Here is a 17,337-nt window from a genome sequence, read left to right as displayed (position 1 = left end):
CCAGCGATTCCAAAACTGTTAATTGTAGACCCTCATGAAAGTCTCAAAGCTATCATAGGGGGTCTGTGAATTCAAAGCACAAAAAAGATTGACTATAGACCAAAAAACTAATGCTTCTCAAACTTTAATGTAATGCTGTTTTTCAAGTGTATATACTGATACAATAGGGTAGAAATTTATATTTAGAGTGTTTTGTCTATCCTTGTATTTTTCTTTCAAAGTCTACATAATTTTTTGCCTGAGAAAGGGACCACTATTTTTTGAGAAAGGTTAGGAACCACATAGCTATGTAACTTTAAACATAGGCTATTTTGTTACATTATTTTTGTCTATTTTTATCTCAAGCCATTATTTTTTTTCTATTTTTCAGTATTCTAGAATATTGTGAAAATGGGGGAATGGCCTTCTCACCTATATATAAATGAGGGCCACTTACTAAAAAATCCTTCATTAAGTACTTACTTTTAACAAAGTTCTAAAGCTGTAAATAAGACAACATATTGACAGGGATTTAATTTTGAACCTTGTGAGCAAAAATTTTATTTTACAGTTAACTTTTTTTTATTATAGTGACTCAAAAATTTTGAATGTTCTAAGCTAGATTTCTCAATGGGGTGATAATAGGAATTGTCCACGTCTATATTAACCTAAGTCCCTAAAATATGATTACATCATCATTCTGAATATTTAGTATTAAACCCACTTTATAATACAGTATGCAAAAATCAAATACTTCCATAAAGCATCTTGTATTTACCCCTTCGCAACACACATTGTATTGTAATGGCCTGTGTTTGTGTTTCTCGCATAAGATGTAAACCTCGCTAAAGCTCGGACTGTATCTTGTTCACCATTATATAACACAGTTTAAGAATCTTCCATGTACAATGCCTCACCTATAGTAAGCACTCAAATACTTGCTAAGTGAGTAACTGTAATATGAAAAGCTTAAATCATAAAGAGGGGTAAAGCAAGAAAAAACCTTTCCTGTTTATATGGTATGCTTTCTGTTTTCTTTAAAAGATCCTTTGGGGAACTAAGTTTATATTCATTTTATCTCTGATGAGCTGCAAATTAAACTTTGAGTGACTTCATGACCTCAAATCGGAAAGTAATTGCTTAACATTCTGTGCGACATACAATGTACTATGCTAAATGCCGTAAGGGGAATGGCAGTATATTACAGTGCCCCTCTAAGAGCTTTCTGTTTAACTGAACATATTATATAAACAGTTGACAATTATAAACAGCAGTAAGGTGTTTTTTTTTGTTTGTTTTTCGTTTTTGAGACAGTCTTGCTGTCGCCCAGGCTAGAGTGCAGTGCCACGATCTCGGCTCACTGCGAGCTCCACCTCCCAGGTTCACGCCATTCTCCTGCCTCAGCCTCCCGAGTAGCTGGGACTACAGCACCTGCCACCACGCCTGGTTAATTTTTTTTTTGTATTTTTAGTAGAGACGGGGTTTCACCGTGTTAGCCAGGATGGTCTCGATCTCCTAACCTCGTGATCCGCCCACCTTGGCCTCCCAAAGTGCTGGGATTACAGGCGTGAGCCACCACGCCCGGCCCCTAGAAGTAAGGTTTTTCTAATGCTTAAGAGATGTTAAAACATTATGAGGAAAATGATGCATGAGTAAGTACCTATTTTGTGAATTGCACAGGTGCTAATGCAGCCAGGAAACACAACAGGAGCAAAGAGGGGCCTGGCCTTATGCATGGGAGCTGAAGGACTGAAATTTGCATTTGATCATCTTCAACTTCTGGCACCTGTTGTCACAGTTTTCTGAGTGCCCACTGAGCTATCCACAAGCTGGCCTCCTCTGAAGAGGACAACACTCCCAAACTACTTCCACCTAACTCTGCAGAACTCCCTTCCTTCAGCGAAACCAAACTTAGCTAGCAGTTAGAGGTCACCCAACTGTGCCAGTTCCTACTAAATTACAACAGAAAGCCCCTAGAGCTCTGAAATTTAAAAAGAATCAGCCATACTTACCACCACTAGTACAAGAAGAAGGGTCCACAGCCAGCACAGATAATTTGTGCCCTCTCTCAGTAAGCATTTTTCCAAAATATTCTATAAATGTTGATTTTCCAGCACCAGGGGGCCCAGACAACCCTATGGTGGAAAGAGATCTTCTAATTCAATGAAACAAATGAAATCAGAACTACGATCAGCTTTACTGAGTAAAATATTAGACTACCTTCTAGTTCCCCTAATGTATTAAAACCACAATTCATATATTTCAGCATGTCCTAAAATGGCAAATAAAAATCTGTTTCTTTAATTCCTGAGTAATGGGGCTATAGGAAGGAAACACTCTGGGTTCCACATGTTCACAAAACTCACTTTTAAAAATTATAAAACATGCTTTGCCTTTGTACTATAAAGTAGATCTTTCTGGACAGACTTCATTGTCTCCATTGTTAATGGGCTCAATTTCTACATCTGCCCACCTCGCATCATGATCAGTAATTATTCTACCTACCTCAGTTCTGTATACTTCTTCCCACTGGAAAAACAACTCATTATTCTAGAAATTCCCAGTGATTGAGAAAGCAATTTTCTATTTATAAGGGATCATCTTTTTTCTTCATATCACTCGTAACTCAAAGAATATAAACTGAATTCTGTAAAAAATAATTTATGTTAAGAAAAGCAGAAAATTCCCCCACTTGGAGAGTTGGCAGTGCACAGCAGGTAAGAGCACAAACCCTGAAGCCACGCAGCCAGCTCTCATTCTAGCTCTACCTCCCACGAGCTGTGTGCTCTTGGGTAAGTTACTTTGAACCTCTTTCTATGCCTCAGTGTCCACTGCAATAATAAAATAGATATGGTAACAGTACTTCTCTCTTCAGATTGTTTTAATAATTAGGTGAGTTAATGTCTGCAATATGTTTAGAACAGTGCATGGCATAAGAGATATATAAATGTATGTTAAATGAAATATATAAAACATAGGCATTTAACTAACTACACTCGAAGTATGTATAGTGTACGTTATGCCTGACTCCTTACCACAATTCTTAGGGCAGATCCAATACTTATCTTAAACACCTTTTTAGATGCTGAATAAACATCTGTTGCTTTTACTTATGATGAAAAAAATAACTGCAATAAAGACAGGTTTATCTGGCCTCACAAGATCAGGACGGAAGAACCAGAATAGCACTACAAAGTTACCTGTGAACTGCTAGTTAATTCCACACATTTCTGAGACATTTTTTCAAAGATTCTCTAAAATCTAGTAAGTAGGCAGTTTGTCATAACTAGAATTTCTCTGTGGGAGTTTGCTAATATCTTTGATTACCATACATAAAGATTATTAACGTCCAATGTAGTACTCTCAAAATGAGAGTCCCTCAGTCAGGGCAGAAGATTAAGAAGTCTGAAAAATGGGGACCAGTATAAATATTGGTTGGTGAGCTCTTTTGAAATTATCTTAAAGCATCTATGCCCATTACCCTAAAAACTAGGAGGCTTTTGTGTCTGCGTTGCCAATAAACTGTGAGATAAAGGTGTAATGTGACATGAAATTTTAAAAGTATTTACTCATTCTCCACAAAATTTTTGCACTTTAACCACCAAGGCAAGTTGTTTTTAGCAGGAGGGTTGGTTCAAATCACCTAGTTCACCACCATGGGACATTCTCATTAGACTTAAACTGGCTTGTTTAATTCCTGCTGGTCAAACATATCTAAATTGTTTTACAATGCACAATTTCAAAAGCAATTTCAGAACCACGTCAAATTGTTCAAGAAATCAAATGAACATCTAACATACAGACAACGAATAAATATGATCTCTTTTTTAAAGCACATTTTGATAGGCTGGGCATGGTAGCCCATGCCTGTAGTCCCAGCACTTTGGTAGGCCAAGGTGGGAGGACTGCTTGAGCCCAGGAGTTCGAGACCAGCCTGGGCAACACAAGGAGACCCCCATCTCTACAAAAAACTTTAAAAATAAATTAGCCAAGGATGATGTTGGAGGCATGATGTTGGAGCCAAGCATGATGTTGGAGCTATGATCACCACTGCACTCCAGCCTGGGTAACAGAGTGAGACTCCATCTCTAAAAATAAAATAGCTGGGCACAGTGGTTCATGCCTATAATCCCAGCACTTTGGGAGGCTGAGATGGGTGGATCACTTGAGGTCAGGAGTTCAAGACCAGCCTGGCCAACATGGTGAAACCCCGTCTCTACTAAAAATACAAAAAGTAGCTGGGCGTGGGAGTGCATGCCTATAATCCCAGCTACTCAGGAGGCTGAGGCAGGAGAACTGCACGAACCCAGGAGGCAGAGGTTGCAGTGAGCCGAGATTGCGCCATTGCACTCCAGCCTGGGTGACAGAGCAAAACTGTCGCAAAAAATAAATAAAAAATAAAAATAAATAAAATACCTTTTGCCACTGAGATGGCTGGGTTTACAGCCACTCCCAGAAACTCAATAAAAAGTACCTGAAAGAAGTGAGACTTGCCTATACAAAGACTAATGAACGACCTAAGAGGCAGAATTTTGAAATGTGATAATTATAGTTGATACGACAACAAAACAGGGAACTCACTTTAAACTATTTAAGCCAAAGGATTACTAAAAGGAATAGGAGTAAACTCATAGTAGTTCTTCCTATGAATATTTCTATCCTGGGATCCAGAGCAAGATTCTTGCCAAAATAAAAATCTTATATTCTTTTCTTAAAATTCATAGCCTTGGTTCAAATGTCATGGCAATTTTTTCAACTTAACAAAACTAATATTTGCCATGAAGACTCATTTAAAATTCATCCAAATATTGTGAAAAAAAAAGTCCCCATTCAATTGCAACTATTTAGACTTTTTTAATTTTAAATAGAATACAGAGAATTTGCAAAACTATTTACTGAAAAAACACACATAAAAAGACTGACCTACTCGAAATGCTAGTGGTTTTCCTCTATTTGATTGTTCTTGTTCTCTGTGGTAAAGTAATACTTTCTGAAGAAGCACCTGGGCTAACTCCTTTTTCCTGCTGTGAGTTGATTCTACAAGAGTTATGGCCTCTGCTAAACAGGCCCTTTGCCCTTGGATTAAACCACTATAAAGTTTATCCACAAATCTTTGCTCTTTATCAGAAAGTCCTTCTGTGTGGTCCTTTAAGGTTGTTTGTACACATAATTTTCTCTTTAAACCATTTGACAGCAGCATCCACTTTGTACAATGGAGTCCAAGAGAATTAAACGGCTGAGCACATGGGATTCCTGATCCGAGATGAGTACTTGAGTGAAAGATGAAGTGGTAACATCGGAAAGATGCCCTTAAAAGGCCTTTTAGGAAATGCTGGTGAGGATGTGGTAGCAGCATGGGCATATTCATTTTATTTGTAACTGAAGAAAACACTGTATGCGTTTTGGCTCAATGTGATTTGTGACCTCCCTAGAAGAAAGAAAAACATGTTAGCCAGTTTGATATATAACTAAAATACTGAAGGAGTAAAATTTGAAAGCCTAGTGTTTCCCCCATATTCTAAACCACACATAATCAGAGCTTTTGGTAGTACAAATGGGTGAAAGTTTTCTTACTAAATAAACTTAAAAGAGAAGACCCCCTCCATGGCCACAGTTAATATTCGGAGTAACCCAAATAATGGAACTGCTACTCTACTGCGAAGGGGAATTTACATTAACATTTTCTTTTAATAAAAACAATATATAAAATACCACTAGGGTAGAAACTTTATGTTATGCTTTCTCTTACATTCATCTTAACAGTTTCCTCAGGTCAATATACCAGATTCTGAAGCTCATACAAAAGGTTAAAAAAAAATGAATCTCTCTGATGCTGTCCTTGTATTCAGTCTCCACAAAAAGAAATGTGACTACTAGGGTGGGCACTTCAGGTATAAGTTTAGATACATGTTTGTATTCAATAGACTCATCCTTGAACACAGATGTATGCAAAAAGTAGCCTAACTTAAAGCACACAAATAAGCCACAAGTGAACTGTAGGAGTTGTCTAGTAACCAGATCAGTGTATCTCAAAGTACAGTCAGAGCCACCCGGGTGCTTATTTAAAATTCACATTCCCAGCCCCACTAATCAGAATTCCTGTAGATTCACATTAAAGTTTGAACCACTATGAAATTAGATAACGATCTTTTCTATGATGATATACTGATATTCTCTACTTCAAATTGTATTAAAGAATGAAAGTTGACATGGTATGCCGAGTCAGGGCAGTGCAGAGGTTATGAGCCATGGTCACTATGAACCTCTGCCATTTAAGCAAAAATAACCTTAGGCAAGTTACTTGACCACTCCATTCCTCAGCTTCCTCTTGAGTAAAGAGAATATGTACGAAAGCAGAGTGGTTATGAGAACAAACTGACAATTCTTGTAAAAAGCTTAGAACAGTGTCTACCATGGAGTAAGAGTTCCATTAACCTTAGCTTTTATTTTAATTACACCAAGTTATGAAACATTGGTAATAATTCTTCCAGTAGCAAAGTAAAATTTACAGTTACATGTAACTCACCCAGTTTGGGTTTATGAGTATTTGTAAATTTTGGTTGATTTTCAAGCACCTTGTGGCATGATGGAATAAATTATTGCTCCAAGATACACCTCTAAATGGTACTTCAAGGCCAATGAACATGAAATTAATTTTAGTTACTTTACATTCTATTAGGGAAAAAGAATAGTTTAAGATTTTTTAAACTGGTAGAATTATAAGTGCTCATCAGTTTTCCAAAAACAACATTTTCTCTATTGCGGGGGGTGGGCATTATAACGTCTATTTGTACAAAATTAGCCTTGTTCTAAAAGGACAATTCAAAATGTACAAAAGTGTTTCTAAAAAACAATTTTAAAAGATCTAACGTCACCTGTCACACAAACACACAAAAAGACGTTTAAAACAAAACTTTAAGAGGGAGTCTACTTTGGAAGCTCTCTTTCAATACCACCTTTAAGCACATTTCTCATCAACACCACTACCACTACCAACAGACTGGAATCCCACAGGCAAGAACTGTATTTTTATTCAACCACTATCTTCTAAGCACATACTACTTTTCAGGTCCCATGATAGGTGATAAGAGTAATGGTGACTATAGTAATGGTACTGATGGTGATGACAATAGTATTTGATTGTGTTCCAGCCATTATACCATAACCTTCTATTAATACATTAGTTCCTTAGAGCTGCTGTAACAAATTACCATAATTACCGTAACAGAATTAGTTACTTAATTACATTGCAAAGACTCTTTTTCCAAATAGGGCCACATTCACAGGTTCCAGGGATTAGGATGTGGACACATCTTTTTGAAGGCCACATTTCTTAGGCAGGCCACATTTTCTTAGGCAGGATGCCTAAGAAATCAATCTGCCACATTTTCTTAGGCAGGATGCCTCACTCATTATCTTATCTTAAATCCTAGCACTTCAAGAGCTCACAGAATAAAATACATCCCATCAAAGAAAGAACAAAGTGCCATGGGAACAGATAAGATTACAGGAGCTCACTCTCCTTGGGGAATTCAAGTCAGAGGAGTCCAAGTCACGACCAAGTCTGAAATAACAAAAATGTTGAAGAAGGTTGAGGCAGGCTTTCCAGGCTGAGGACTTAAATGTGCAAAATCAGAGTTGGGACTTGGTCTCTTCCCTGTCATGTCAGAGAAAATGGAGAAATTCAGTAAGGCAGAAGCTGAAGGTATATGAAAATACCGATAGGAGATGAGGCTGGACTGGAGGTAAACTGAGGTCAAGAAATTAAATTTTGTCTTGTGGGCAGTGGACAAATGACAGAGTAAAACCTTTATGGAGGTGACATAATCAACTTTGCTTTTGAAGAGATAACTCTAGAAGCAGTGACATGACGTCAAGAGTGATGAGACTTTTTAAGAGAGCCCAGTTCAGGAGGCCTAGCAAGAAACCAAAGGAGATGATGAGGACCTGGACTTAGGCAAGGTATTAAGGAATGGAAAAGAAAAGCCTGATTTAAGACCTTCTTGACCTATGCTACCTTGTTAGAATCCTCAAAGTTTGACGTGGAGCCTGGACTGCTTAAATAAAAAGAAAAAAAGAGCTGCTGCTGATCTGAACTTATTTCATTCCCCAAATGCCTGGCACATTACAGTCTACAAGCCACTTTCAGATACTTTATTTCACCTTATTCTCCAGTTAATTCCATGAGGGCAATACAACAGTTTTTATTTTCATTTAACAGAACGGGGAAAGAACATTGAGAGACTGAGTGATTACAGTCATAGCCAGTGGCAGGGCCAAGATTCAAACCCAGGTTGTTTGACTCTCTATGGCAGGCATTCCTTAACAAATTATATTAACATAACAGGGAAGTCCTTTGGCTACAAGGGAAGTAGATATTAGTAACTCTGCCCAACTTCTGAAGTAAGAAGTCTTTTCAGTTGCAGTGATGGTGGTGGCATGAAGAGGAGCCAAAGAACAGAGAGAGGAAATCTGCAGGATAGAAAACATTATTACCAAATCTAGTCCTATTGTCCCATAGGGAAGATGTTGTCATATGTAGTCTAAGAGCAAATTAGAACTATTTAAAATATGCTCCTTAATTAACAAGTCTTAACATGACTACCTCCTATTACCAAACAAGCTGTGTTCAAAAAAAGAGTGACAGAGGTGGTCAGGGTCGGAGCAGGATAGCAGAATACAAGGCTTCACCAATCATTTTCTACCTGGTTTTAACTTTGTATCACTCAAAGAGGCACTGAAGAGGCAGGAAAAACCATTTTGAATCCCCAACACCACCCCTCTCCCATTCCCTGACGGCAGTGGCATGATGGAGAGAGCATTTCTGTGCGCTGGGGAGAGGGAGAACATAGCAACTTTGAGGCAGTGCCATCCTGCTATAGCAGAAAGCAAAACCTGAAAACTCAGCTGGCACCACACACAGAAGGAACTGTTTTAAACCAGCCAGAGAGGAATGGCTGTTCCCAGCACTTGAAACTTGAGTTTCCTGAGCTCAGAGAAGCCTAGCCACTGTGGGTTAAAGTGCTCTAGTGTCTCAATTAAACTTTAATGGCAGTCTAGGCCACAAGGACTGCAACTCCTAGGCAAGTCCTAGTGTTGAACTGAGCCCAGAGCCAGTGGACTGGGGGGTTTCGGGGCCAGGGGGGCGAAACATAACCCAGTGAGACACCAGCCGGGGCAGCAAAAGGAGTGTTGGCATCACTCCTTCCCTAATCCCAGGCTGCACAGCTCATGGCTACAAAAGAGACACCTTCCTTCTGCTTGAGGAACGGAAAGGGAAGAGTGGGGAGGACTTTATCTTGCATCTTGAATATTCTCAGTCACAGCAGGATGGGGCACCAGTTAGAGTCATGAGGTCCCCCTTCCAGGCCCTAGCTCCTGAACATTTCTAGACACACCCTGGGCCAGAAGGGAACTTGCTGCACTGAAGAAAAGGAGCCAGTCCTGGCAGGATTCATCACCTGCTGACTGAAGAGCCCTTGGGCCCAGCAGCAATACCAAGGTATTACATCGAGGGCCTTGGGTGAGAGACTCTGAGACTTGCTGGCTTCAGGTAAGACTCAGCACATTCCTAGCTGCAGTAGGTACAGGGCGAGGCTCATTCTGCTTGAGAAAAGCAAAGGGAAAAGTAAAGAGGAATTTGTCTGGCATGTTAGGTACCAGCTTGGCTACAGTGGGGTAGAGAAACAAATGGGCTCTTGGTTTCCCCAATTCCAGGACTTGGCTCTTCGATGGCATTTCTGGACCTGCCCTGGGCTAAAGGGGAGCCCACTGCCCTGAAGGGTAAGTCCCTGATCTGGCAGCATCACCTCGAGCTGACCAAAGAGCCCCTGGACCTTAAGGGAGCATCAGTAGTAGTCGAGTAGCACTCTTCATGGGCCTGTGGCAGAGGCAGTCATGGGGTGAGGCTCCTCTGCCTTTGGAAAAGGGAGAAAAGAATGGGAAGGATGCTGTCTTGTGGTTTGAACACCAGCTTAGTCACAGCAGAACACAGCATCAGGTAGATTTCTAGAATTTTTGACTCCAGGCTTTTACTCCTGGATGGCATCTCTGGACTTACCTGGAGCCTGGGGGAACCTACCATGCTCAAAGGAAGGACATAAGCCTGTCTGGCTTTGCCACTTACTGACTGCACAGCCCTAGGAATCTGAGTGAACATAAGAGATAGGTAGTAGTGACAGTGGGCTTTTGGTGAAACCCAGGGCTGTGTTGGACTCAGGTCTGACCCAGTGCAGTTACAGTGGTGGTGACCACAGGGCTGCTTGTATAATCCTATCCCCAGCTCCAGGTGGCTTGAAGCAGACAGAGACTTTGTTTGGGAGAAAGAACGGGAAGAGAACAAGAGTCTCTGCCTGGTAATCCGAAGAATTCTTCAGGATCTTATCCAAGATCACCAAGGTAGTACCTCTATGACTCTGCAAGGACCATAGTGTTAACTGGGCTTGGGGTGCCCCAAAATGCAGATATGGCTTAGATCAGAACATCCAAGCCCTTTCAAATATTTGGAAAGCATTCCCAAGAAGGACAGGTACAAACAAGCCCAGACTGCAAAGACTCCAATAAATACCTAACTCCTTAATGTCCAGACACAGACAAGACCACCCAGGAAAACATGATCTCACCAAATAAACTAAATAAGGCATTAGGGACCAATCCTGGAGAAACAGAGATATGTGATCTTTCAGACAGAGAATTCAAAATAGCTGTTTTGAGGAAACTCAAAGAAATTCAAGACACGACTGAGTGTGGTAGCTCACATATGTAATCCCAGCACTTTGGGAGGCTGAGCTGGGCAGATCACTTGAGGTCAGGAGTTCAAGACCAGCCTGGCCAACATAGTGAAACCCCGTCTCTACTAAAAATACAAAAATTAGCCAGGTGTGGTGGTGGGTGCTATAATCCCAGCTACTTGGGAGGCTGAGATAAGAGAATTACTTGAACCTGGGAGGCAGAGGTTGCAGTGAGCCGAGATCACACCACTGTACTCCAGCCTGGGGTGACAGAACAAACTCCATCTCAAAGAAAAAAAAAAAGAAAAAAAGAAATTCAAGATACCACAAGAAAGGATTCAGAATTCTATCAAATAAATTTAACAAGGAGATTAAATGCAACTGGCATACTGAAGAATGCATCAGAGTCTCTTAAGACAGAATTGATCAAGCAGAAAAAATAACTCGTGAGCTTGGGCCAGGCACGGTGGCTCATACCTGTAATCTCAGCACTTTGGGAGGCCAAGGCATGCAGATCCCTTGAACCCAGTTCAAGACCAGCTGGGCAACATAGCAAAACCCCATCTCTAAAAAATACAAAAATTAGCTGAGTGTGGTGGCTGTAGTCCCAGTTTCTCAAGAGGCTGAGGAGACAGGATTGCTTGAGCTTGGGAAGTAGGGCCTGCAGCAAGCCCTGATCACACCACTACACTCCAGCCTGGGTGACAGAGCAAGGCCCCTGTCTCAAAAAAACAAAAAAAAAAAGATAAAGAATTAGTGAGCTGAAGACAGGCTATTTGAAAATACACAGTGAGGGAAGACAAAGGAGAAAAGAATAAAAAACAATGAAGCAGGCCTCCAGGATCTAGAAAATAGCCTCAAAAGGGCTAATCTAAGAGCTACTGGCCTTCAAGAGGAAAAGAGGAAGTAGAGAAAGAGATGAGTAAAAACTGTATTCAAAGGGATAACAGAGAACTTCCCAAACCTTGGGAAAGATATCAATACTCAAGTACAAGAAGGTTACAGATCACCAAGCAGATTTAATCCAAAGACTACCTCAAGGCACTTAATAATCAAACTCCCAAAGGTCAAGGATAAAGAATGAATCCTAAAAGCAGCACAAGAAAAAGAAGCAAACAACATACAATGGAGCTCCAATATGACTGACAGCAGCCTTTTAAGTGGAAACTTTATAGGCCAGGAGAGAATGGCATAACCTACTTAAAGTGCTGAAGGGAAAAAAACAAATGTACACTAGAATAGTATATCCAGTGAAAATATCCTCCAAACATGAAGGAGAAATACTTTCTTAGACAAACAAAAGCAGAGAAATTTCATCAACACCAAACCTTTCCTACAAGAAATGCTAAAGAGAACAAACACTTTAGTGAGAAAGAAAAGGTCATTAGTGAGCAATAAGAAATCATCTGAAGGTACAAACTCACTGGTAATAGAAAGTAAACAAAAGAATATTGTACCTGTGGTATATAAACTACTGTTAAGTATAAGATTAAACAAGGAACCAATCAAAAATAATAACTACAATAACTTTTCAAGACAGTATATATGAACAGAAACAACAAAAAATTAAAAAGCCAGGGATTAAATTAAGGCATAGTCTTTATTAGTTTTCTATTCACTTGTTTATGTAAGCAGTGTTAAGTTGTTATCAGCTTAAAATAATGGGTGATAAGATAGTAAGGTAAGATAGCAAGTCTTACAGTAATCTCAAACCAGAAAACATACAACAGATACACAAAAAATAAAAAGCAAGAAACTAAATCATATCAGAAGAGAAAATCACCATCACTAAAATGAAGACAGGAAAGAAAGAAGGGAAGGCCAGAAAACAAATAACAAAATGGCAAGAATAAGTGTTTACTTATTAATAATAACATCGAATGTAAATGGACTAAAAAAACATAGAGTGGTGGAATGGATAAAAAATACAAGACCCAATGATCTGCTGCCTATAAGAAGCCCACTTCACTTATAAAGACAAACATAGACTGAAAATACAGGGATGGAGAAAGTTATTCCATGCCAATGGAAACCAAAAAGGAACAGGAGTAGTTATAATAGTATCAGACAAATAGATTTCAAGACAAAAACTGTAAGAAGAGACAAAGAAGGTCACTAGATAGTGATAAAGGGGTCAATTCAGCAAGAGGATATAACAATTTTAAATATACATGCACTCAACCTTGGAGCACCCAGATATACAAAGCAAATATTATTAGAGATAATGAGAGACATAGACCCCAATACAATAATAGCTGGAGACTTCAACACCCCATTTTCAGTATTGGACATATCTTCCAGACAAAAAATTAATAACAAAACATCAGATTTAATCTGCACTACAGACCAAATGGACCTAATAGGTATTTACAGAACATTTCATCCAATGGCTGTGGAAAACACAATCTTCTCTTTGGTACATGGATCACTCTCAAGAATAGACCAAATGTTAGCTCATAAAACAAGTCCTGAAACATTCAAAAAATTGAAATAAGATCAAGCATCTTCTCTAACAACATTGGAATAAAACTAGAAATCAATAACAAGAGGAATTGTGGAAACTATACAAATATGTGGAAATTAAACAATAAGTTCCTGAATGAACAGTAGGTCAATGAAGAAATTAAGGACATTGAAAAATGTCTTGAAACAAATAATAATGGAAACACATCATACCAAAACCTATGGGATACAGCAAAAGCAGTACTAAGAGGGAAGTTTATAGCTACACGTGCCTACATTAAAAAAGAAGAAAAACTTCAAATGAACAATGCATCTTCAAGAGCAAACTAAACTAAGGAAAAAAGAGAGATGATCTAAATAAATAAAAGCAGAGATGAAAAAGGAGACATTACAATTGACACTGCAGAAATCCAAAGTCTCCTTAGTGCTTAATATGAACAAGTATATGCCAATAAATTGAAAACATCTAGAAGAAACGGATAAATTCCTAGACGTATATAACCTACCAACGTTGAACAATGAAGGAATCCCAAACCTGAACACACCAATAACAACTAATGAAATTGAAGCTGTAATAAAAAGTCTAATAGAGAAAAGCCTGGGACCTGATGGCTTCACTGCTGAATTCTATCAAACATTAAAAGAACTAATACCAATCTTACTGAAACTATTCTGAAAAATAGAGGAAAAGGGAATATTTCCAAATTCATTCTATGAGGCCAGTATTACTCCGATACCCAAACCAAAGACATTCCAAAAAAAAAAAAGTACACTAGAGGCTTGATATGGTGTGGCTCTGTGTCCCCACCCAAATCTCACCTTGTAGCTCACATAATTCCCATGTGTTATGGGAGGCACCCAGTGGGAAATGATTGAATTATGGGGGTGGGTCTTTCCTGTGCCGTTCTCCTGATAGTGAATGAGTCTCAAATGATCTGATGGTTTTATAAACAGGAGTCTCCCAGCACAAGTTCTCTTTCTGCCTGCCGCCATCCACATAAGATGTGACTTGCTCCTTCTTGCCTTCCACCATGACTGTGAGGCCTCCCCAGCCATGTGGAATTGTAAGTCCAATTAAACCTCTTTCTTTTTTAAATTGCTCAGTCTCAGGTACGTCTTTATCAGCAGCATGAAAATGAACTAATACAAGGCTGGTATTCTTTTGAATACTAAATAAAAAAGAATACTATTCTTTTGAATACTGTTGAATACTAGCCTCTAGTATTCTTTTTTTTTTTTTTTTTTTTGGTATATCATTGGTTTTGGTATCAGAATTATACTGGCCTCATAGAATGAATTTTGATGACTACTGAGGCAAAAGTCCTCAATAAAATACTGGCAAACTGAATTCAACAATACATTAAAAAGATCATTAATCATGACCAAGTGGGGTTTATCCCTGGGGTACAAGGGTGGTTCAACATATACAAATCAATCAATGTGATACATCATATCAGTTGAATGGAAGACAAAAACCATATGAGCATTTCAATTGATGCTGAAAAAGCATCTGATAAAATTCAACATTCCTTCGATGTTTAGATGTCATTTAAATCCACGAGACCAGATTACTAAAAAAAGGATTCAGGATTAAGAGGAAGTGTGACACCTTTTTCAAAAATGTTAAACACACATTGACACCCTCCCCATACACACACACACACACACACACAGAGAATAACTATATATATTGATGTGTATATAACTTCATCTACAGATGAGTGGTATTATGGTGCTTTTATGTTGCTTTTTGGTTGACCATATTTTTCTGTTTTTTTAAAAACAGCATATGTTACTATGATAGGCAGAATAATGGCCTCCCAAACACGTCCACGCTCAAATCCCTGGAACCTATGAATATGTTATGTTATGTGGCAAATAGGGAATTAAAGTTGCAGATGGAACTAAAGTTGCTAATCAGCTGACAAGGTAAAAAGATTATCTTAGATTATCCAGGTGGACCCAATGTAATCACCAATGTCCTTTAATATGAAAGTGGGAGGTAGAAATGAACAGCAGAGTGACATCATGTGAGGATTCAATCCACTCTTCAGGTCTTTGAAGATGGAGTAAAAGGGCCATGGACCAAGGAATGAGGACAACCTACAGAAGATGGAAAAGGCAAGGAAACTGATTCTCTTCTAGATCCTCCAGGATGGAACAAAGAGCTACTGACACCTTGATTTTACCCCAGTGAGACCTGTGTCAGACTTCTGACCAATAGAACTGTAAGATAATAAATTTGTGTTAAGACAGTAAGTTTGCGGTAATCTGTTACCGGAACAATAGGAAACTAATACAGTTCTATGGTAAGAAAAAGTGAGCAAAAAAATCTTTTTTAAAAGATAAAATTCAGAATTTTTAAAATTTAATAAGAAATGCCTAATAACTACTCATGATTTATTATCTTTGCCATAACCTGTAACTTGCTTCCTTTTGCATTTAGATTTCTTCCTAACATCAGAGTCAAATTTGATTAATCCTTAATTTTACTAGTTATTGTGACGATCAGTGTTACATTCAATGCATTTATATGTCAGTTTCTAAATTAGATATAAAGTCAGCATATATACTAAAAAAATTTAGTAAAAAGAATTATGTGCAAGATGAAATAAGCAATAATCACATTTTACCTTTTCTTCCATGCACAGATATTTTATCAGAATCATGTTAAATCTGAAGTTCAAAAGTAGTCTGAAATAACATGATATATATGAGATAGTAACCATTTTTGAGCATGGTAAATTTTTTAAACTATATATATGCTATAATAAAAATTAGGTGTCTGTAGTGCATATCCTTCACATTTTTGCTGACAAATGCCTACTCTGTCCAAATAGCACCTCCTCAGAGATACATCTTCCCCCACCTTCTCCAGACAGTTAAGTGTTCTATTCAATTATCCACAGTCTTTTGTTCCCATCTCAAAAATAGTATTTGTCTTCTTGTTTTCTAATTGATCTATTTATAGACCGCTCCCTACCAATTCTCATTGCTCAACTCAGCTGAGTCTCCCAGAAAAAGGGCATATTTCTTCAGAAATGAGCACAGTGCCTGGCACACAGAACCTTCCAATATTTTTTTTTTTTTTTGGGATTCATGAATATATACTCTTATCTACTCTATGTAAACAATCTACTAAACTATAAAGAAAAGTTTGGGTAACAATCTTAACCTGTGTGACTGAAGGACCTTTACTAAAATGTTTTGCCTTCTAAGTTTTCTGTTTTGAATCAAGGCACCTTTGACACGTAACCAACCTTCCAAACAGAAAAACGTTAAGATAAGTTTTCAAGGAATCAAAATTCAGTAACAAAAGTTTTACTAGATGAAACTATGTCCATTTATAATAATGTAAGCAAATATTCTCTAAATAAATATTCTAGATTGCTTTAACATTTAAAATAGTGGTTTCTTACAACAATTTAATTGCAATCTTTCTCAGAAAATCCACACCAACTGTCTGATAAGCTTATGATTTATACTGTAGGTTTTATCACAATTGGGATTGCAGTTATCTGCCTTCTGATGCCAATGCAAATCTTAAAAGGCCTTTAAGTGAAAAGAAAGAACCAGAAAAAGGATGATACCATCTTACTGCAGTTCTTTTGTCAAAACCAAAAAGCTATTAGATGTATGTAATTCTGGGTTTGACATCCTCAAACTTCTTCCCAGGGGACTAATTTTCTTGATTTCCCCCCAACTCTCTGGACCATCTGAATGGCAAGCAGCAGCTGCTACCTTCTACTGAGTGTTTATCACGTGTGAGCCATCATGCATGCATTTTTTCAGCTAATCCTCACAACAATCCTATAGTGGATGACATCCTATTTTAAAGGGGAGGCTCAACAGCATAAGGCTGATTCACCAAGGCCTCACAGCTAGTGGCAGAACGTGGAAAAAACTATGGATTTCACAAATACAGATTTATATGGTGTTAGCTCTAGAGAAAATGAAATAATCCTGTACATCTGAATATGCCTGATTATGGCTGGCTATTTATCTTTTTAATTATTTATTTTTTGCTTAGGCCAAAATGAAAAATTAGTTTCTATTTCCTGTGCTAAGTTTTTATCAGTAGGAGATCTCGATGTGTTAGGTGACAGAACAGACCACATTTTAAAATGTTTTTCCCTCCACAGACAATAATTCACTCCTGATAACT

At 38.3% G+C, this 17,337-nt stretch overlaps 1 protein-coding gene across 3 annotated transcripts in view; it reads right to left on the bottom strand.

Moving 5' to 3' along the window:
* MMAA (metabolism of cobalamin associated A) overlaps positions 1-17,337 on the bottom strand; it is a 36,640-nt gene that overhangs the window by 12,302 nt on the left and 7,001 nt on the right. Inside the window, exons 2-3 of one of the 3 annotated variants that reach the window (XM_015139277.3) lie at positions 4,903-5,407; positions 1,992-2,114 (exon numbers count right to left, since the gene is read on the bottom strand). In XM_015139277.3, coding sequence (XP_014994763.1) covers positions 1,992-2,114; positions 4,903-5,347 — 568 coding nt within the window. In that variant the 5' untranslated portion in view covers positions 5,348-5,407. Of the gene's footprint in view, positions 1-1,991; positions 2,115-2,484; positions 2,627-4,902; positions 5,408-17,337 lie in introns of those variants that run through there. The other 2 variants (NM_001190954.1, XM_078001750.1) reach the window with 2 other exon arrangements.

The sequence above is a fragment of the Macaca mulatta genome, chromosome 5 (genome assembly GCF_049350105.2).
Source record: "Macaca mulatta isolate MMU2019108-1 chromosome 5, T2T-MMU8v2.0, whole genome shotgun sequence".
Taxonomy (NCBI): domain Eukaryota; kingdom Metazoa; phylum Chordata; class Mammalia; order Primates; family Cercopithecidae; genus Macaca; species Macaca mulatta.
Note: the sequence above shows the minus strand (reverse complement) of the source record. Positions and strands in the feature narration are given on the sequence as shown.